This window comes from Bos grunniens, chromosome 2, assembly GCF_055505025.1.
Source record: "Bos grunniens cultivar Pamir isolate PY7600 chromosome 2, Bosgru_T2T1.0, whole genome shotgun sequence".
NCBI lineage: Eukaryota > Metazoa > Chordata > Mammalia > Artiodactyla > Bovidae > Bos > Bos grunniens.
The window spans coordinates 5,358,288-5,380,660 of record NC_141166.1 but is presented as its reverse complement, the minus strand read 5'-3'; the positions used below and the strand labels follow the sequence as shown (position 1 = coordinate 5,380,660).

General features: G+C 39.9%; 1 protein-coding gene across 50 annotated transcripts in view; it reads left to right on the top strand.

Moving 5' to 3' along the window:
• EIF4G3 (eukaryotic translation initiation factor 4 gamma 3) overlaps nucleotides 1–22,373 on the top strand; it is a 354,136-nt gene that overhangs the window by 150,711 nt on the left and 181,052 nt on the right. For 42 of the 50 annotated variants that reach the window (XM_086326700.1, XM_086326656.1, XM_086326966.1 and 39 more), the window contains one exon: nucleotides 21,213–21,308. The exons of 3 other annotated variants lie outside the window; for them this stretch is intronic. In XM_086326700.1, coding sequence (XP_086182826.1) covers nucleotides 21,213–21,308 — 96 coding nt within the window. Of the gene's footprint in view, nucleotides 1–8,095; nucleotides 8,120–8,787; nucleotides 8,821–9,172; nucleotides 9,244–21,212; nucleotides 21,309–22,373 lie in introns of those variants that run through there. 5 more of the 50 variants (XM_086326874.1, XM_086326842.1, XM_086326853.1 and 2 more) reach the window with 4 other exon arrangements.

Below are 22,373 nucleotides of genomic sequence, written 5' to 3'. Positions count from 1 at the left end.
TCACTTTCTGCCATAAGGGTGGTGTCATCTGCATATCTGAGGTTATTGATATTTCTCCCGGCAATCTTGATTCCAGCTTGTGTTTTTTCCAGTCCAGCGTTTCTTATGATGTACTCTACATAAAGTTAAATAAACAGGGTAATAGTATACAGCCTTGACGTACTCCTTTTCCTATTTGGAACCAGTCTGTTGTTCCATGTCCAGTTCTAACTGTTGCTTCCTGACCTGCATACAAATTTCTCAAGAGGCAGATCAGGTGGTCTGGTATTCCCATCTCTTGAAGAATTTTCCACAGTTTATTGTGATCCACACAGTCAAAGGCTTTGGCATAGTCAGTAAAGCAGAAATAGATGTTTTTCTGGAACTCTCTTGCTTTTTCCATGATCCAGCGGATGTTGGCAATTTGATCTCTGGTTCCTTTGCCTTTTCTAAAACCAGCTTGAACATCAGGAAGTTCACGGTTCACATATTGCTGAAGCCTACCTTGGAGAATTTTGAGCATTACTTTACTAGCGTGTGAGATGAGTGCAATTGTGCGATAGTTTGAGCATTCTTTGGCATTGCCTTTCTTTGGGATCGAAATGAAAACTGACCTTTTCCAGTCCTGTGGCCACTGCTGAGTTTTCCAAATTTGCTGGTATATTGAGTGCAGCACTTTCACAGCATCATCTTTCAGGATTTGGAATAGCTCAACTGGAATTCTGTCATCTCCACTAGCTTGGTTCATAGTGATGCTTTCTAAGGCCCACTTGACTTCACATTCCAGCATGTCTGGTTCTAGATCAGTGACCACACCATCATGATAATCTGGGTCATGAAGATTTTTTTTGTACAGTTCTTCTGTGTATTCTTGCCATCTCTTCTTAATATCTTCTGCTTCTGTTACGTCCATACCATTTCTGTCCTTCATCGAGCCCATCTTTGCATGAAATGTTCCTTTGGTATCTGATTTTCTTGAAGAGATTTCTAGTCTTTGCCATTCTGTTGTTTTCCTCTATTTCTTTGCATTGATCGCTGAAGAAGGTTTTCGAATCTCTTCTTGCTATTCTTTGGAACTCTGCATTCAGATGTTTGTATCTTTCTTTTTCCCCTTTGCTTATATTTAATTTATTAATCTCATATGTACACAAATATATTTACAAATTGTATCTCATATGTTGTTATTAGATGTCCATAGGACATTTAGAAAAGCTGGCAAATAGATAAACATTACTGAATTTAGAAAAATAGCATTCTTTTGTGTGTGTGTGATTCAGTTATACATACATTATTTTTGAAATTATTTTCCATTATAAGTTAATATAAAACATTGAGTACAGTTTTCTGTCGTATACAGGAAACCTTTGTTGCTTGTTGAATATCTTTTTTTTTTTATTAGAAATCTAGCATTCTATTCATACTAAGTCAATTGGAATTAAAATGTCATATGTTTTTTGTTAGGCAAAAATTCATTTTAGTTTTCTAAAATACATATATTATACATTTTACTTATATATATGTATGCAAAAGCTTTTCTAGTGTGCTTGATAGAAGCTTGAGAAAGAACATCAAAAAGGAAAAAGGACAGATGGAGAAATGGGAAAACATAGACTAGATGAAATGGGAGCACTGGGTATGAAATGGAAAACGTGACAGAGATCCTCATATAGTCCAGTTGTTTTTAAACAGGGCTGCTCATTAGAAACATATCTGGAGCTCTGGCAAAAAAAAAAAAAGAAAATACTTGGACATTTGTATTTTTCAAAAACTTCCTAGATAATTCTGATACACATCTGGATTTTGAAAAGTGAGTACGGGTTTTTCTATTAAATGCTAGACTTGATGATAGAGAATTCTATTAGGTTTCTGTTACCCAAAATCATGAAACAGTGGTATTAAGTAAGTAATAGTTATATAATTGCAATCATAATAGTAAAAGATGTTTATCAGTTTTCAAAATCAATAACCAGACCCCCCCAAAAAAGAGATGATTACAATTGCAAGCATAATGGGAACATGATTTACCTAACAGTATAAAATAATTACATACAATTTGGGCGTGGGTCAAGCTGAGTCATCTGGTAAAGTGGAAGTACAGTGTGCACGTTTTCATCTGCTTGGCCAGTCTCTGTCTTTTACTTCATGCATTTAATCCATTTTCATTTAAGGTAATTATTTATATGTATGGTCCTATTACCATTTTCTTAATTGTCTTGGGTTTATTTTCTGTAGGTAGGTCCTTTCCTTCCCCTGTGTTTCCTGCCATGTTGGTTTAACATGTTTTGTAATGCTGGTTTGCTGCTGCTGCTCCTACGTCACTTCAGTTGTGTCTGACCCTGTGCGACCCTATAGACGGCAGCCCACCAGGCTCCCCCGTCCCTGGGACTCTCCAGGCAAGAACACTGGAGTGGGTTGCCATTTCCTTCTCCAATGCATGAAAGTGAAAAGTGAAAGGGAAGTCGCTTAGTCGTGTCCGACTCTTAGCGACCCCATGGACTTCAGCCCACCAGGCTCCTCCATCCACGGGATTTTCCAGGCAAGAGTACTGGAGTGGGTTGCCATTTCCTTCTCCAATGCATGAAAGTGAAAAGTGAAAGGGAAGTCGCTTAGTCGTGTCCGACTCTTAGGGACCCCATGGACTTCAGCCCACCAGGCTCCTCCATCCACGGGATTTTCCAGGCAAGAGTACTGGAGTGGGGTGCCATTGCCTTCTCCGAATGCTGGTTTGATGGTGCTGAATTCTTTTGCTTGTCTGAAAAGTTTTTGATTGCTTCACCATATCTGAGGGAGAGTCTTGCCAGGTAGAGTATTCTTGGTTGTAGATTCTTCCCGTTCATCACTTCAAATACATCATGACATTCCCTCCTGGCTTGTAGAGTTTCTGTTGAGAAATCAGCTGATAGCCTGATGCAAGTTCCCTTGTATGTTACATGTCATTTTTCCCTTGTTGCTTTTAGTATTTTATCTTTCTTTAGTTTTTGTCATTTTGATTACTGTGTGTCTCAGTGTGTTTCTCTTTGGGTTTATACTGCTTGGAACTGTTTGTGCTTCTGGACTTGGTTGATTGTTTCCTTTCCCATGTCAGGGAAGTTCTCAGCTATTATCTCTTCAAATATTTCCTCAGGTCCTTTCTCTCTCTTCTCCTTCTGGAACCCCTATAATGTAATTGTTGGTGTGTTTAATGTTGTCCCAGAGATCTCTTAGACTGTCTTTGTTTCTTTTCATTGTTTTTTCTATATTCTGTTCTATGGCAGTGATTTCCACCATTCTGTCTTCCAGGTCATTTATCTGTTCTTCTGCCTCAGTTATTCTGCTATGGCTTCCTTCTGGTATATTGTTCATCTCTGTTTGTTCTTTACTTCTTCTAGGTCTTTGGTAAACATTTCTTGCATCTTCTCCATCTTTGTCTCCATTCTTTTTCTGAGATCCTGAATCATCTTCACTATCACTATTCTGAATCCTTTTTCTGGAAGATTGCCTATCTCTCAGTTCAGTTCAGTTCAGTGACTCAGTTGTGTCCGACTCTTTGCAACCCCATGAATCGCAGCACGCCAGGCCTCCCTGTCCATCACCAACTCCCGGAGTTCACTCAGACTCAAGTCCATCAAGTCAGTGATGCCATCCAGCCATCTCATCCTCTGTCATCCCCTTCTCCTCCTGCCCCCAATCCCTCCCAGCATCAGGGTCTTTTCCAAAGAGTTAACCCTTCGCATGAGGTGGCCAAAGTATAGGAGTTTTGGCCTCAGCATCAGTCCTTCCAATGAACACCCAGAACTGGTCTCCTTTAGGATGGACTGGTTGGATCTCTTTGCAGTCCAAGGGACTCTCAAGAGTCTCCAGCACCACAGTTCAAAAGCATCAGTTCTTCGGTGCTCAGCTTTCTTCACAGTCCAACTCTCACATACATACATGACCACTGGAAAAACCATAGCCTTGACTAGATGGACCTTTGTTTGCAAAGTAATGTCTCTGCTTTTCAGTATACTATCTAGGTTGGTCATAACTTTCCTTCCAAGGAGTAAGCGTCTTTTAATTTCATGGCTGCAGTCACCATCTGCAGTGATTTTGGAGCCCAGAAAAATAAAGTCTGACAGTTTCCACGGTTTCCCCATCTATTTCCCATGAAGTGATGGGACCAGTGCCATGATCTTCGTTTTCTGAATGTTGAGCTTTAAGCCAACTTTTTCACTCTCCACTTTCACTTTCATCAAGAGGCTTTTTAGTTCTTCACATTTCTGCCATAAGAGTGGTGTCATCTGCATATCTGAAGTTATTGATATTTCTCCTGGCAATCTTGATTCCAGCTTGTGCTTCTTCCAGCCCAGCGTTTCTCATGATGTACCCTGTATGCTTCCCTGGTGGCTCAGAGGTTAAAGCATCCGCCTGCTATTGCAGGAGACCTGGGTTCTGTCCCTGGGTTCGGAAGATTCCCTTGGAGAAGGAAATGGCAACCCACTCCAGTATTCTTGCCTGGAGAATCCCATGGACGGAGGAACTTGGTAGGCTACAGTCCACAGGGTGGCAGAGTCGGACTCGACTGAGCGATTTCACTTTCACCCTGCATATAAGTTAAATAAGCAGGGTGACAGTGTACAGCCTTGACGTACTCCTTTTCCTGTTTGGAATCAGTCTGTTGTTTCATGTCCAGTTCTAACTGATGCTTCCTGACCTGCATACAGGTTTCTCAAGAGGCATGTCAAGTGGTCTGGTATTCCCATCTCTTTCAGAATTTTCCAGTTTATTATGATCCACACAGTCAAAGGTTTTGGCATCGTCAGTAAAGCAGAAATAGATGTTTTTCTGGAACTCTCTTGCTTTTTTGATGATCCATTGGATGTTGGCAATTTGATGTCTGGTTCCTCTGCCTTTTCTAAAACCAGCTTGAACATCTGGAACTTCACGGTTCATGTATTGCTGAAGCCTGGCTTGGAGAATTTTGAGCATTACTTTACTAGCATGTGAGATGAGTGCAGTTGTGCGGTAGTTTGAGCATTCTTTGGGATTGGAATGAAAACTGACCTTTTCCAGTCCTATGGCCACTGCTGAGTTTTCCAAATTTGCTGGCATATTGAGTGCAACACTTTCACAGCATCATCTTTCAGGGTTTGAAATAGCTCAGCTGATATTCCATCACCTCCACTAGCTTTGTTTCTAGTGATACTTTCTAAGGCCCACTGGACTTCACATTCCAGGATGTCTGGCTCTAGGTCAGTGATCACACCATCGTGATTATCTGGCTCGTGAAGATCTTTTTTGTATAGTTCTTCTGTGTATTCTTGCCACCTCTTCTTAATATCTTCTGCTTCTGTTAGGTCCCTACCATTTCTGTCCTTTATCGAGCCCATCTTTGCATGAAATGTTCCCTTGGTATCTCTAATTTTCTTGAAGAGATCTCTAGTCTTTCCCATTCTGTTGTTTTCCTCTGTTTCTTTGCATTGATCACCTAGGAAGGCTTTCTTATCTCTTCTTGCTATTCTTTGGAAGTCTGCATTCAGATGCTTATATCTTTCCTTTTCTCCTTTGTTTTTCCGCTTCTCTTCTTTTCACAGCTATTTGTAAGGCCTCACCAGACAGCCATTTTGGTTTTTTGCATTTCTTTTCCATGGGGATGGTCCTGATCCCTGTCTCCTGTACATTGTCACTAACCTCCGTCCATAGTTAATCAGGCACTCTATCTATCACATCTAGTCCCTTAAATCTATTTCTCACTTCCACAGTATAATCATAAGCGATTTTATTTAGGTCATACCTGAATGGTCTAGTGGTTTTCCCCACTTTCTTCAATTTAAGTCTGAATTGCTAATAAGGAGTTCATGATCTGAGCCACAGTCAGCTCCTCGGGTTTTATCTTGTCCCTTCATCTGGGACATAACTTTCTGCTTTTTCATTCAGGTTAACTTTCTGTAATATGGTTTTGTTTCAGTCACTTTGGGATTGTGATTCTTCTTTCTGCCTTCTGATGAAGGAGGCTGAGAGGCTTGTGTAAGCTTCCTGATGGGAGGGACTGGCAGTGGGAAAAACTGGGTCTTGCTCTGGCCGGCAGGTCCTTGCTGGGTAGAGCTTTAACCCAGTTATCTTCTGATGGGTGGAGTTGTGCTCCCTCCCTGGTATTTTTTTGGCCTGTGGAAACCAGCCCTTGGGTCTGTGGGCTCCACGGTAGAGATAATGGTGATCTCCAAGAGGACTCATGCCAAGGGCCATCTTCAGGACTGCTGCTGCCAGCGCCCCCATCCCTGTGGTGAGCCCTGCTGACCCGTGGCTCCACAGGAGACCCTCAAGGACTAGCAGGTAGATGTGGTTCAGTCTCAGTGGTGTTACTGTTCCCTTCTCCTGGTCTTGGTGCCTAGAATCTTGCGTTTGTGCCCTCCAAGACTGGAGTCTCTGTTTTCCCCAGTCCTCTGGAAGTCCTGTAATCAAATCCCACTGGTCTTCAAGGTCAGATTCCCTGGGAATTCCCAGACCCTTTGTCAGATCCCCAGGCTAGGAAGCCTCACATGGGGCTCAGAACCTTCATAACAGTGGAGAACTTCTTTGGTATTGTTGTTCTCCAGTTTGTGGGTCGCTCCCCAAGTGGTATGGAATTTGGTTTTATTGTGATTACACCCTTCCTGGCCATCTCACTGCAGCTTCTTGTCTTGGACGTGGGGTATCCTTTTTGTTAGGTTCCAGCACCTTCTTATTGATGGTTATTCAACAGCTCGTTGCAATTTTGGTGTTCTCGCAGGAGGAGAAGAGCATGTTTTCTTCTATTCCACCATCTTGAACCAGAAGCCATTAAATTTCCCTTTTAGTCCAGTTTTGGTGCACCCCATAAATTTAGGTTTGTTGTCTTTTCATTTTCTTTTGTCTCAAGATATTTTCTAATTTCCTTTGTGAGTTCTTCTTTGACTCACTGGTTATTGAAGATTGCACTGTTTAATTTTCATATCTTTGTTATTTTCTATCTGCTGTTGATTTCTACTTTCATTACATTGTGGTGAGAAAATGTAGATTAAAACATCCATTGAAAATTATCTTGTGATCAAATGTACGTTGTGTTATGGAGAATATTCCATGTGCACTTACGAAAAATCTGTCTTCTGCTGTGTTGTATCACAGCAGTGTTTTCATGTCTTTTGGATTCAGTTGGTCTATTTTATTGTTAAGTCCTCTGTTTTTCTTAGTTAATTTAGGTGTGTTTGTGTGTGCTTGGTCTTTGCTGTTGTGTGCCAGGTCTTCTCCCGCCGCGGTGAGTGGCGGCTGTTCTTCGTCCTGGCGTAAAGCTTCCTCACTGCAGTGGCTTCTCTCGTTGAGGAGCCTGGCTTCGGCTCACCGGCTTCAGTAGTTGCCGCACGCGGGCTCGGGTGCTTCGTGACGTCCGGGATATTCTTGGACTAGGGGTCGAACCCAGGTCCCTGCAATTGCAGGTAGACTTGGAACCATTGGACCACCAAGCAAGTCCCAGGTTGGTTCTATTTATTGATCCCCCCCCCCCCGCCCCGGTTCTTTTATCCATTATTGAAAAGGAGGCTTTGAAGTCTTCTATTTTTATTGTAGAACTATTTTTTCCCTTTAATTCTGTCAGGAGGTGCTTCGTAAATTTAGAATTTCTGATACTTGATGAGTATATGTTTATAGGTGTTATATCTTGGTTAATTGACATTTTCTCTTTATATAATGGCCTTTGTCTCTTGTGACAGTGTTTTACTTAATGTGTGTTTTGGCTGATATTAGTATGGCTATCCCTGCCCCCTTTTGGTTACTGCATGGAATATCTTTTTCCTTCTTTCATTTTCAATCTGTGGGTTTTAAGGTCTAAAGTGAATCTTTTGTAGACAGTATGTCATTGAATCTTGTTTTTTAGAAATCCATTCTGCCAACCTTTCTTTCAGTTACATGAATTTAATCTGTGCTGTGCTTAGTCGCTCAGTCATGTCCTACTCTTTGTGACCCCGTGGAGTGTAGCCCTCTGTCCATGGGGATTCTTGAGGTGAGAGTACTGGAGTCGGTTGCCATGCCCTCCTCCAGGGGATCTTCCCAACCCAGGGATCAAACCCAGGCGTTTAATCTACTTGTGTTTAATTACTGATGGAGAAGGACTCACGGTGCCATTTTGTTTTTTTCCCACATGACTTAGAGCTCTTTTTTGTTGGTGGTGGTGGTAAGTAATTTATTCCTTTATTACCTTGCTTTTCATTTAGTTGCATTTATGTAGTGATATGTTTTAATTCCCTTCTCATTTCCTTTCGTATGTATTCTACAAATATTTTCTTTTTGGCTACCATGGGGAGTACGTGTATCATCCTACAGTTGTAACATTCTATTTTAAGCTAGTAACAACTTAACTTCAATTACTTGCAAATAGTTCTATACACCTATGCCTCCTCCCACTTTATAATATTGGTGTCACAGATTGCATCATTATATGTTATGTATCCATTAGCATATCTTTATAATTGCTTTTATGTTTTTAAGTCCTATAAAGTAATAATAAGTGGAGTTATGAGTCAAAATGAAAATAATAAAGGGTTTTTTTAATATGCCCATGTATTTCCCTTTACTGGAGAATTTCTTAGTTTTATATGGCTTCTGATTATTTTTTTGTGTACCTTTGTTTCCAGTATAAAGACTCTCTTTAACATTTCTTGTAGGGCAAGTCTTGTGAGAGCGAACGCCCTCAGGTTTTATCTCGAAATTTCTCCCTCATGTTTGGAGGACAGTTTTGTGCAATATAGAATTCTCATTCTTTCCCCCTAAGAGTTTGATTATAATATATTTCACTTAGAGTTCATTGAGTCTCTTTTATTTGTATGTCCTTGTCTTTCCTCAGATTTGGGACATTTTCAGCCGTGAGTTTTTCAGGTAAACCCTCTACCCCTACTGCCTTCTCCTGTAATGCATTTATTAGTTTTTTGATTGGGTCTCTTATTATAAGTTCCTTAGAGTCTATTTACTTTTTTTCATTATATTTAAAATTTTTCTTCTCAGTCTTGATATAATTTCAAAGCTTTTCTCTTCAAGGTCACCAATTCTTTCTTCTGCCTCTTTAAATCTGCTATTGAACTTTTCAAGTGAATTTTAAAAAGCCAGTTGTATTTTTCTATTCCAGAGATTGTAAACTTATTTTTACAGTTTTTATTTCTTTGTTAATATTCTCATTCTGTTTGTATATTGTTTTCCTAATTTCCTTTAGGTTTCTGTGTTTTCGTGTAGTTAACTGAGCATATTCAAGACAGTTGTTTTAACGTCTTTGTCAAGTAATTCCAAAGTCTGTCTCTCTTTAAGGTCAGTTTCTAGAGATTTCTTGTGTTCCTTTGAATGTGCCATGTTTCCCTATTTATTTATATGCCTTGTAATCTTCTGTTGATAACTGAGCATTTGAAAAAACAGCCATAGCTTCCAGTAAATTTGAAAACTGGCTTCTTGCGGGGGAAGACCATCAGCTGTCAGCCCGGTAAAGGCTTAAGGTCTCCTCAGCATTTTCTGTGCACACGTCTTCCCTGGGCTTGTGTGTTTGGCTCCCCCCAGTCCTACAGGATACATAGCTCCTTCTGATGTTGTGGTTGGCCAGTCTGACCCTGCCTTCTTCTGAGGGCCGTACGTGTTCCGTTTCTGTTGTGTCCTTCTGCCTATCACCTCTTGCCCAGGTGCCTGCAGGTCTGAGTGTCCTTCACCCGTCATGCATGTCAGCAGGTGCCAATCCTTTCAGCAGCCCAGACTTAGACCCATGCTATGCCACTGTCCCTGTCAGGGCTCTGAGTCAGGAGACAGAAGCCAGCCCACTCAGGCCGACTCCAGGCAAGCCAGAATGGTGCAAGCCAGTTAAGCCCTTTTCTTTCTGTCTTAAAGGAAGGGCTGGGAATTGGATGTCTTCCTCCAGATTGTACCAGACCAGGTAAGGGTTGAGGCAGGGAGAAACAGAGAAAAACACCACTATATTTCATGTTCTTTTGAATGTGGTTATGTGGAGCTCAGGAAGACAGTTTTTGAACGTTCCTGGAAGCAGTATGGATGGAAATTATTTTAGGTTCACAGTAAACCACATTAATGTGGAAAAGTTTAGCTCTGAGGAAGAAACTTCAGGATAGGCAAGCGGTGTGCATGTTTAACATTTTATTTGCAAGAAGTAAAGGAAGACCCCTTTCTGTTCTAGCATTTGTCTGAGTCAGTGTTCTCAGACTTGCTGGTGCGAGACTTCTGTATACGCTTACATAAAAGTTTGGGGTTTCTCAGTATTTTTGGCTTATAGTTGTTAATATTATATTAAAAATTGAAAGTGAGGAATTTTCAAATAAACAAACCTAGTTTGTGAACATGAATACTGTATTTTTATGAAAAAACGTTTTCCAAAACAAAAGACTTGCTGAGCAGAATTGTGTTATTCAAAGCTTTGCAGATTTTTAAGTGTCTGGCTTAGTAGAAGTTACTGGAATCGTGTCTGCGTCTGCCCTCAGTCCGTTACCCACCGTGTTATTGCAGTTGAGTCTGTGAGGAAAAGGGTCTTCATGGACTTGTGATTGGGAAAGGGAGGCAGGCGCACGTTATACAGCTTTCTCAGAAACTGGAAGTGGCAGTTTCCTGAATGTCAGTTGCGGTACGGAATCTGAATTATATTAGTGAGCTTCTAGTGCTCTGTTACGTTAAAATCTGTTAGTCCATCTTGCACTTGAATTGATTAGTTTGTGTGTTTTGTATATGATCGTGTATGGGTCATTTGAAAAATATTGCTTGACTGAGTTATGTAGATATTTCACATACTGTTTATTATACAGTATTAAAAAAAAAAACACATTCTCATCTGGAAAGCCTACATGTTGGGAATGTGCTGACAATTACACATTTTCTAAAATTTGAATTTTCATTTGAAAGGTTGAATTTTATCATTGGTAACAAGTACTTTGAATTTTCTTTGTGACAAGCTCACTTTGTTCTTTTTCAATAAAATGTCTGTCATGTATCAAAGTCTAGGCAAGCGTAGTTCGTCTGTTATTTATTCTTTCAAGTGAAAAATGGCACTACTTTGAAAAAGCACCTAATTCAACTTGTAACTTAAACAGTCTTATAAATGCTTTTTCTTGATACAACCATCTAACCCCAATATACTGTGAAAGTGTTTTGTTTTCTCTCATTGGTCACACAGTATATTAAAAAGACATGTTCTAAAATTCCTTACATTTTTATGACATCTCCATATGACCAAGTTATAGACATAGAGAATAGGTTAGTGGTTGCTAAGGGTTATGTGCATGAGAGTTGAAGGAGGGAAAGAAAGAAGGTTCCTGTGGCTACTATAGGGTAATGCAGAGGATCTTTGTGAAGAATCTTTTCTGTATGGTAACTATAGCAGGGATTACAGAAACTATAAATGTGATAAAATTGCTGAGAACTAAATATACACAAAAACTGGGTGCATGTAAAACTGGTGAAATTCTAAGTGATTAAAATGTGTATAAATAAAATTTAAGTAAACCAGTGGTTATAGAGTTTCAGTTCATCACAGAAATTTCTGTTTGCACTGGTTGTGTAGCTCTCAGGAAGACAATTCATTGGATGTTGAAGGTGCTTGGAAGCATTGTGGGTACCAACATGGTCAAAGTGCTGGTCTAGTCCTTAAGGTATTATCTTTACTTCTCTGGCCAGATTTAGATGTCACGTTTATTTGATAGAAGAGTTTCTCACTATTTATATCCTATAAAAGCAAATTAATAAAAATGAAGAAACACATCTATTGCATATATTTATGCATATAGTTTTATTCACTCAGCCATGTCTAACTCTTTGCGACCCAGTGGTCTATAAACTGCCAGGTTCCTCTGTCCATGGAATTCTCTAGGCAAGAATAGTGGAGTGGGTAGCCATCCCCTTCTCCAGGGGAACTTCCTCACCCAGGGATCTAAACCAGGTCTCTTGCATTGCTGGCATATTCTTGACTGTCTGAGCCACCAGGAAAGCCAATTAATGTATGTATGTGTATATATGTGTACACATAGTTAAATCAATTTGTTAAAACAAAATTGAGAACTTTTTATAACAATGACTGAAGTGACTTAGCAGCAGCAGCAGCAGGTAGTCTTTTTTTCAGACTTTAAGAGTAGTATCCCTAAGATGATGGAAACAGATTTGCCTCTAGTACCATTAGAGTGTCGTAGTATACATTCTAACATTTTTAATCAGTCTGAAATTTTTTTAGTATCATGAGTTGAGGGTATATATCTACCTTTCCCTCAGATGATTATCCAGTTATCCCAACACAATGTATAAAGTAATTTTGATATTTTTCTAGTGCATTGAAATACCACCAGGACATTCTGTCTATGTGTGTGCATATTTGAACATTCTCTGTAAATATCATTCTTTCCATATCATCAAATGCCCCTCTGTATCATTTTTAATGACTACAAAGGAATATACTCTATGACTGAGTAAATAAAATACTTTGTAGAGCATATCTCTCTGTCGATTAAATGTGGATTTCTTGAAGCTTATAAAACTAGAAGCCATATTATTGGCCACATTTAGGCATAGCATAGTCTTTTCTTTGTATTAAATTTCCATAAATCTTTTTGATTTAGTTTTCCTTATGATTTCTGAGAAGATATTTCAGTTGTTTTCCAAAAATATTTGAAGAAGTGCACAAAATATAGACATTGTATTGAATTTTCAAGTTGGCTTATACTGTTCCCATCACACAAAGGGAAACTGAAAAACAGAGGTTACCTTCAGTGGGATTTTATTATAAAAGTAGCCAATTCTTTTGATTCATGAAAAAGAAAAGTACATACAGGCATGCCATAGAAATTTTGTGAATTTGATTCCAGAATGCTACAATAAAGCAAATATTGCAGTGATGCAGGCCACACACATTTTTTGGCTTCCCAGTCCATATAAAAGGTATGCTAACTCTGTATTGTAGTCCATTCCGTTCAGTTCAGTCACTCAGTCATGTCCAACTCTTTGTGACCCCATGGACCACAGCACGCCAGCGGCCTGTCCATCACCAACTCCTGGAGTTTACCCAAACCCTTGTCCATTGAGTCGGTGATGCCTCCTGCCTTCAGTCTTTCCCAGCATCGGGGTCTTTTCAAATGAGTCAGTTCTTTGCATCGGGTGGCCAAAGTATTGGAGTTTCAGCTTCAGCATCAGTCCTTCCAATGAATATTCAGGACTGATCTCCTTTAGGATTGACTGGTTGGATCTCCCTACAGTCCAAGGGACTCTCAAAGAGTCTCCTCCAACACCACAGTTCAAAAGCATCAATTCTTCAGTGCTCAGCTTTCTTCATAGTCCAGCTCTTACATCCATACATGACTAGTCCATAGTGTGTAATAATAACATTATGTCTAAAAAAAAAAAAATCAATGTACATACTTTAATTTAAAAATATAGTTGACCCCAAAACAGCTTTGGAGATCAGGACCCACTGCAGATTCTGAAATCCACAGATGCTCAAGTCCCATAACGGGCACTTGTATCCTTTGTTCGGCCTCTTCGGATTCAGCCAACCCGATTGTGTAGTCCTGTGGTATTTACTTACTTGCCCCAGTTTTATTAAGATTGACAGACAGCATTGTATCACTACTGTGTACAGCATAATGATTTGACTATACGTGAGGCACTGTAGTATTTAATGAAAAATACACACGTGTAATTGGACCCACACAGACCGTTTTTTCAACAGTCAGCTGTACTTTATTGAAAGCTTTATCTGAGCCATCACAAAGTCATAATCTGTTTGTTGATGGAGGATCTTGCCTCAAGGGTGATGGCTGCTGACTGATCACAGTGGTGGTTGCTGAAAGTAGAGGTGGCTATGGCAGTTTTTCAAAATAAGACAACATTGATGTTTGCCGCTCAGTCAACTCCTTTTCATGAAGAGCTTCTCTGTAGCATGCCATGCTGTTGGATAGCATTTTACCCACAGTAGAGCATTTTCCTTTCAAACTGTGCTCCCAATTCATCATCTAACTTTTTGCAGTATTCTAAATCCTTTAATTGTCATTTCAGCAATCTTCCCTGATCTTTACCAGGACTAGAGTCTATCTCAAGAAACCCTTTCTTTGCTCAGCCATAGGAAGCAGTTCCTCATCTGTCAGAGTTTCATCACAAGATTACAGCAATTCCATCAGATCTCCAGGCTCCACTTTAATTCCAATTCTCTTACAGTTTTCTTTCACATCGGCAGTGACTCCTCTGTTGAACTCTAGAACCCCTCAAGATCATCCATGAAGGTTGGAATCAACTTCTTCCAAACTCCTGTTATTGTTACTGTTGTTAATATGTTGACCTCTTCCCATCATTCATGAAGATTCTTCATGGCACCCAGGATAAAGAGTCCTTTCCAGAAGGTTTTCAGTTTACTTTGCCCAGATCCAGCAGAGGAATCACTGTCTGTGGCAGCTAAAGATTCTTAAGAAATGTATTTGTTAAGTAATAAGACTTGAAAGTCAAAATTACCCTGTGAGTCATGGGCTGCAGAATGGATGTTACGTTAGTAAGCATGAAAACATCATAAATCTTGTTTATCTCCATCAGAGCTCTTGGATAACCAGGTGCATTGTCAACATGCCATAATATTTTGAAAGGCATCTTTTTTCTGAGCATTAGATCTCAAGAGTGGCTTAGAATATTCAGTAAACGATATTGTACAGAGATGTGCTATCCAGGCTTTGTTGTTGCATGTATGGAGCACAAGTGGAGTATATGTAGCAGAATTCTTAAGGCCCTGGAATTTTCGGAGTGGTGAAACAAGCAGGGACTTCAGACACACTAACCCCTGACAAGAGAGTCAGGCCGTCCTTTGGAGCCAGGTATTGAATGTCCTCCTCTCTAGTTGTGTACCTCCTAGATGGCACCTTCTTCCACTGGAGACTATTTTCATCGACACTGAAAATCTACATTTATTGTATCCACCTTCATTCCTGACCTTAGCTAGATATTATAGGTAAGTTGCTATAGCTTCCTCTTCAGCACGTGTGGCTTCCCCTTGTATTTGTATGTTATGGAGACAGCTTCTTTTCTAAAACCTCATGAACCAGCCCCCTCTGCTAGCTTCATACCTTCCTCCTCCAAATTCTTCACCTCTCTCAGTCTTCACAGAACCTAAGAAACTTTGGACCTTGCTCTGGGTTAGGTTTTGGCTTAAAGGAATGTTGTGACCAGTCTTATTTCCAGACCACTAAAATTTTCTCGACATCAGCAAGAACGCTGTTTTGTTTTCTTACATTCGTGTATTAGATTACATTCGTGTATCTAATGAAATAGTAGATTTAATTTCATTCAAGAACCAACTTTTCTTTTGCATTTACAGCCTGACTGGTGCAAGAGTCCAGGCTTTCATCTTAATCTTGGCTTTTGACATGCTTTCCTCATTAAGCTTCATCATTTCTAGTTTTTGACTTAAAATGAGAAAATGGGACTCTTCCTTTCAATTGACTTACTTGGAGGCCATTGCAGGGTTACTCATTAGCCTGATTTCAGTACTGTTGTGTCTCGATAGGGAGGCCCAAGGAGAGGAAGAGAAAAGGGGAGCAGCTTGTCGGTGGAGCTGTCGGAATACACTCAGCACATGGGGATTAAGTTTGGTGACTTACGTGGGCACAGTCCATGCTGCCCCACAACAGTTGCAGTAGCGACATCAAAGATCACTGATCACAAGGCACCGTAGCAAACACAATAATAGTAATGAAAAAGTTTAAAATACCCTGAGAACTAATTACCGAAATGTGACACACACTCATGAAATGAGCAAGTGATACTGGGAAAATAGAGTTGATAATCATGTGTGTGTGGTGCAGGGAGCCATATTCAGTATCTTGTAATAACCTGTAATAAAACGAAATCAGAAAAATAATTACGTGTAGATATATATAACTGAATCACCTGAAAACTAATACAACGTTGTAAGTCAGCTTGAAATAAAAAAAAAGATTGACAAGCTTAATGTTGGGTTCCTGCAAACCTTTAATTTGTAAAAATCACAATATCTGTGAAGTGAAATAATGTGAAGCACAATAAAATCAGCTGTGCTTTTAATACATAGTATATAAAATAAAACCTACAATTTGTATCCTGTATCCCCCTTTCAGTTACATTTCTGTGAAATTGCAATTTTAAGTGTGCTATATATCTTCCCAAGACATCTTTTTAAGTATCCTGTTTGTATATATCAAAAAATACTATACAGATAGGGTTTTTATTCTGACTAATTCTGTGATTTGCTTATGTCACTAATATTATAGATGTCTTTCCATGATAGTTTATATAGATTTTCCTCATTTTTTTCTTACCTCAAAAATTACACTACATTCTCTCTTTGATTGAATATAGTGTACTTTAACCTCTCTTTTGTAAATGGAATATGCAGTTCTTCTTTATTCTTTCCCATCATGAATTTATCCTTAGGGTAAATTTTTTGAGATGGAATTGTGGAATAAATGTGCAAGCTTATTTTAAATGGGGTGAGTATCATCTGATAGACGTTTGAAAGGCTACGGCTGCTTAATTCTTAAACTAGATTTGTGTGCGTCTGCACACATGCAGTGTGAATTTCGTGTTTATGTTATTATTTATGTAAGGGGAAGTGAGCGTTTTAAAGCAGGAATGCTAACCTTTCGTCTCCATGTAGTATGCGAAGTGCTTCGAATTGTGTGTGAAGCATATTAACAGCTCTCTAAATTCTGTAATTGTTTGCTTAATTTCCTTCTTTCATATTTTGAAAATTGAAACTTCTTCCGAATTTTTTTCACATACCCTTATTTTGAAAACTGCCAGCATCTGGACCTAAGATGCTGTTAGTGTGTTCTGTGTTACATGGAATTCATTCTCAAATCTCTATCTTTAATTGTCCCAGTCACTGTTTTTTAAATAGTTATTATTCTTAAAGGTTATATGTGCAGTACAAAGTGTGTTTTGATTGGCTTATCTTCCTTCACTGGCATTTCCTTAACAGATTGTCAGTTACCACTTTTTCCTGTTTTTTGTTAGTACGTCCAGTTAATAAAAATGATTAACTTAGGAGCTTTCATTGAAACTTGAAAAGAGTAATGAAAATGAGACTATGTCTGTACCTCTTGTAAACTACAATGAACTGGATTGCCGTTTAAATATAAAGTGTTCATGTACGCATCCTTGGAGAAGTAAATCTTTGTAATAACTTTGAAGCTATTTGAAACGGAAAAGTGTAAGTAAAATCTGTGGTGACTGTCCCTTGTCTCCTATGCATTTGATGCTATAAATCATGGGCAAAGACTGTTCCCATTCAAGCTTTAGCAATATTTTTCAACAAAGTATGAAATAGTATGTTAAATAGTATGTTAATAGTATGTTAAACAAGTTCCTCCAGAATAATTTAATCAGTGAACTTGGTTAGTTATGTCATGAAATGCAGAAGAAAAGCATAGAGGCATCTCTCATAGTTATCCCCCCTGCCTCAGCAACAGGTACAAGTCACATCATTCCTATGAAATTTCTAAAATCAGTCACAAAGAATGGAAAGATTTTCTGTGAGAAAGCTGAGTAATCTGTTGGCAGAATTTCTTCATCAATGCACCTATTAAAGTAAAAGCAAAACAGCTGTCTGGGGAGGCCTTACAAATGGCTGTGAAAAGAAGAGAAGCGGAAAAACAAAGGAGAAAAGGAAAGATATAAACATCTGAATGCAGAGTTCCAAAGAATAGCAAGAAGAGATAAGAAAGCCTTCTTCAGCGATCAGTGCAAAGAAATAGAGGAAAACAACAGAATGGGAAAGACTAGAGATCTCTTCAAGAAAATTAGAGATACCAAGGGAACATTTCATGCAAAGATGGGCTCGATAAAGGACAGAAATGGTAGGGACTAACAGAAGCAGAAGATATCAAGAAGAGGTGGCAAGAATACACAGAAGACGTGTACAAAAAAGATCTTCACGACCCAGATAATCACGATGGTGTGATCACTGACCTAGAGCCAGACATCCTGGAATGTGAAGTCAAGTGGGCCTTAGAAAGCATCACTACGAACAAAGCTAGTGGAGGTGATGGAACTCCAGTGGAGCTGTTTCAAATCCTGAAAGATGATGCTGTGAAAGTGCTGCACTCAATATGCCAGCAAATTTGGAAAACTCAGCAGTGGCCACAGGACTGGAAAAGCTCAGTTTTCATTCCAATCCCAAAGGAAGGCAATGCCAAAGAATGCTCAAACTACCGCACAATTGCACTCATCTCACTTGCTAGTAAAGTAATGCTCAAAATTCTCCAAGCCAGGCTTCAGCAGTACGTGAACCGTGAAGTTCCAGATGTTCAAGCTGGTTTTAGAAAAGGCAGAGGAACCAGAGATCAAATTGCCAACATCCGCTGGATCATGGAAAAAGAAAGAGAGTTCCAGAAAAACATCCGTTTCTGCTTTATTGACTGTGCCAAAGCCTTTGACTGTGTGGATCACAATAAACTGTGGGAAATTCTGAAAGAGATGGGAATACCAGACCACCTGACCTGCCTCTTGAGAAATCTGTATGCAGGTCAGGAAGCAACAGTTAGAACTGGACATGTAACAACAGACTGGTTCCAAATAGGAAAAGGAGTACGTCAAGGCTGTATATTGTCACCGTGCTTATTTAACGTATATGCAGAGTACATTATGAGAAACGCTGGACTGGAAGAAACACAAGCTGGAATCAAGATTGCCGGGAGAAATATCAATAACCTCAGATATGCAGAAGACACCACCCTTATGGCAGAAAGTGAAGAGGAACTAAAAAGCCTCTTGATGAAAGTGAAAGTGGAGAGTGAAAAAGTTGGCTTAAAGCTCAACATTCAGAAAATGAAGATCATGGCATCCGGTCCCATCATTTCATGGGAAATAGATGGGGAAACAGTAGAAACAGTGTCAGGCTTTATTTTTCTGGGCTCCAAAGTCACTGCAGATGATGACTGCAGCCATGAAATTAAAAGACGCTTACTCCTTGGAAGGAAGGTTATGACCAACCTAGATAGCATATTCAAAAGCAGAGACATCACTTTGCCAACAAATGTCCGTCTAGTCAAGGCTGTGGTTTTTCCAGTGGTCATGTATGGATGTGAGAGTTGGACTGTGAAGAAGGCTGAGCGCCGAAGAGTTGATGCTTTTGAACTGTGGTGTTGGAGAAGACTCTTGAGAGTCCCTTGGACTGCAAGGAGATCCAACCAGTCCATTCTGAAGGAGATCAGCCCTGGGATTTCTTTGGAAGGAATGATGCTAAAGCTGAAACTCCAGTCCTTTGGCCACCTCATGTGAAGAGTTGACTCATTGAAAAGACTCTGATGCTGGGAGGGATTGGGGGCAGGAGGAGAAGGGGACGACAGAGGATGAGATGGCCGGATGGTATCACTGACACAATGGACGTGAGTCTGAGTGAACTCTGGGAGTTGGTGATGGACAGGGAGGCCTGGCGTGCTGCGATTCATGGGGTCGCAGAGTCGGACACGACTGAGCGACTGAACTGAACTGAATGGCACAGCAGCATATATCCATGTGTGGCAGTCGTCCCGTGTTCTGCTTTGCATTCAGGTAGAGCTGCTTGTGTACAGAGTATGCATCAGCTCTTGGCATACATATTATTTAGATATGGGAAGTACTTGATTATTTTTTGTCTGTTTCAAAGAGTAATTCCAAGGTAAAGGAAAATAAATTCTTTGTTTTATTAATACCCATTTTGAGAGGAATGGTAGAGTCTCAGTATGTATAGAACACCAGCTTTGTGTGGACAGTAAGGGAGTATTACAGAATGAAAGAACTCGAGCCTGAATGTTAATTCACGTACTTGTTTTGCAGTGTTGACAACTGGCTCTAGTGTGGAAAATATTAGTCAGAAGTTTGAATAAGATGAAATATGTCCAGCATGCACATTTTCAGCATCTTCAGTGAAAAAATCTTGGTTGTTCTTTTTTTCCTGTAGTATACTGTGTTTCGGAGAGGGCAATGGCACCCCACTCCAGTACTCTTGCCTGGAAAATCCCATGGATGGAGGAGCCTGGAAGGCTGCGGTCCGTGGGGTCGCGAAGAGTCGGACACGACTGAGCAACTTCACTTTCACTTTTCCCTTTCATGCATTGGAGAAGGAAATGGCAACCCACTCCAGTGTTCTTGCCTGGAGAATCCCGGGGATGGCAGAGCCTGGTGGGCTTTCGTCTGTGGGGTCACACTGAGTCGGACACGACTGAAGTGACTTAGCAGCATACTAGCTATGAGAGGGGAGAGTCCTCACCTAACTTTTTGAGTAGAAGGAGATAACATTTCTCGTGTTTTCATAAGTGGTACATCTCAACAACTGTATTTATTACCTCAACAGCCAGAAGTTTACACTTCAGTATACCACTGTTCAGTTCAGTTCAGTTCAGTCGCTCAGTCATGTCTGACTCCTTGTGACCCCATGAACTGCAGCATGCCAGGCCTCCCTGTCCATCACCTACTGCCGAAGTTCACCCAAACTCACATCCATCTAGTCGGTGATGCCATCCAGCCATCTCATCCTCTGTTGTCCCCTTCTCCTTCTGCCCCCAATCCCTCCCAGCATCAGGATCTTTTCCAGTGAGTCAGCTCTTCGCATCAGGTGGCTAAAGTACTGGAGTTTCAGCTTTAGCATCATTCCTTCCAAAGAAATCCCAGGACTGATCTCCTTTAGGATGGACTGGTTGGATCTCCTTGCAGTCCAAGGGACTCTCAAGAGTCTTCTCTAACACTACAGTTCAAAAGCATCAATTCTTCGGCGCTCAGCCTTCTTCACAGTCCAACTCTCACATCCATACATGACCACAGGAAAAACCATAGCCTTGACTAGACAGACCTTTGTTGGCAAAGTATTGTCTCTGCTTTTGAATATGCTGTCTAGGTTGGTCATAACCTTCCTTCCAAGGAGTAAGCGTCTTTTAATTTCATGGGTGCAATATACCACTAACTGTATATTGAAATTAAAGTAGTGTTCCCCACCTTATCTGCAGTTCACTTTCTGAGGCATCAGTTAACTGTAGTCAACCAGTCTGAAATAAATTATTCATCAGTTTTAAATTGCTCACCATTCTGAGTTGTGTGATGAAGTTGCTTCTCATCAGAGATTTAAGATAAATTCTAAAAAGATTGCACTGATTCTGAATTGCTGGATATTGTGATAAAATTAGGTCTTTTCAAACAGAGCTGTAAACCACATTAATGAACACTTTTCTAAACTCTTAAACTCTTTGGAATTGAGTTACCCGTGCCATATTTACTCACAGGGTGATACTGTTCTTGTCATTCTTTGACAGACCCCTTATCCCTCTGGACAGAATGCAGGTCCAACCACGTTGGTCTATCCTCAAGCTCCTCAGACAATGAATTCACAACCTCAAACCCGTTCTCCGGTAAGTAAGCAGAAGGTTGTTCTAGAAAATGTTCTCCACCTAAGTTTGTGTTTGTTGTAGCTTAGGTTCTTTTGGTTCATATTTTTATTTGATTTTAGAAATGTATTACAAAGACAATTGTTAAAATTATTATTACTGTTACTATTGGATAGCATTGCATTTTCAGACCTTTTCTATGGGAATTATTTAAATTTATTAAGAAAAGAACAAGTGGAGCCTTTTCCCTTTTTCTTTTTTTTTCCTTTACTTTTCTGTGTCATTCAAGTTCTAGTTACATTCAAGTTCACTTCATTTCAGCTCTTAAGTTTTTGTTTGTACTGTTCAAAATTCAGGAGACGTGTAAAGCATGATTTTGAAAATAAATTACATTTCATTAATTGGACTCTGACATTCTAGTGCCTAGGGAAGTACAACTTTTGAATCAGTATTATTAGATCAGTTCTAACTATTTGACTGTGTGGACATATGCATGACTTACACCAATGGTGTATTTATTTCTTCAGATGGTAAATAAATTGTCATAGAAGTATAAATGCTGTCATCCTCTTTGCTCATCTTTTACATGGATTGCAATAAGTATGGCAAAGACAGAGAATTTACTCAAGGTTCATCCTTCTGTTTCACACAAGTGTGCAGTGGCTTCAGCAGTCCTTTCCTTAGGATGGTGTTGCCTGCCCTGCATGATTAGTGTTTGCTAGCAGGTGCTTCTGTCACATCTCATTGTCTCTCACGCCCCTACTTGGATCTCCGCTCTGTGTTTTTCTCAGAGTACAGGGATCTTCTTTTGGTTCTCCACCTCTGCTTTTTTGCCTGTAGTACAGGAATATTTCATTGCATTAGCTTCTGTTCATTTGATTTTATGCATGAATTTAGGAATTTTGAGGTAAATGACAGAATTCCTCAAAGAGCTGTAAGGTCGCAGACTTCTCTCAGATGTGCTCTCTCTCTGGTCCTCTTCCTGCCTTCCTTTCCCTGTGGCCCTCTTCTTCAGGCCCTTTTCTTAGGCCCTGGTTCCCCGGGGGTGGAGGAGCCCTTCTAAAGAGGTGGGACTGTGGTCCTAGTTGC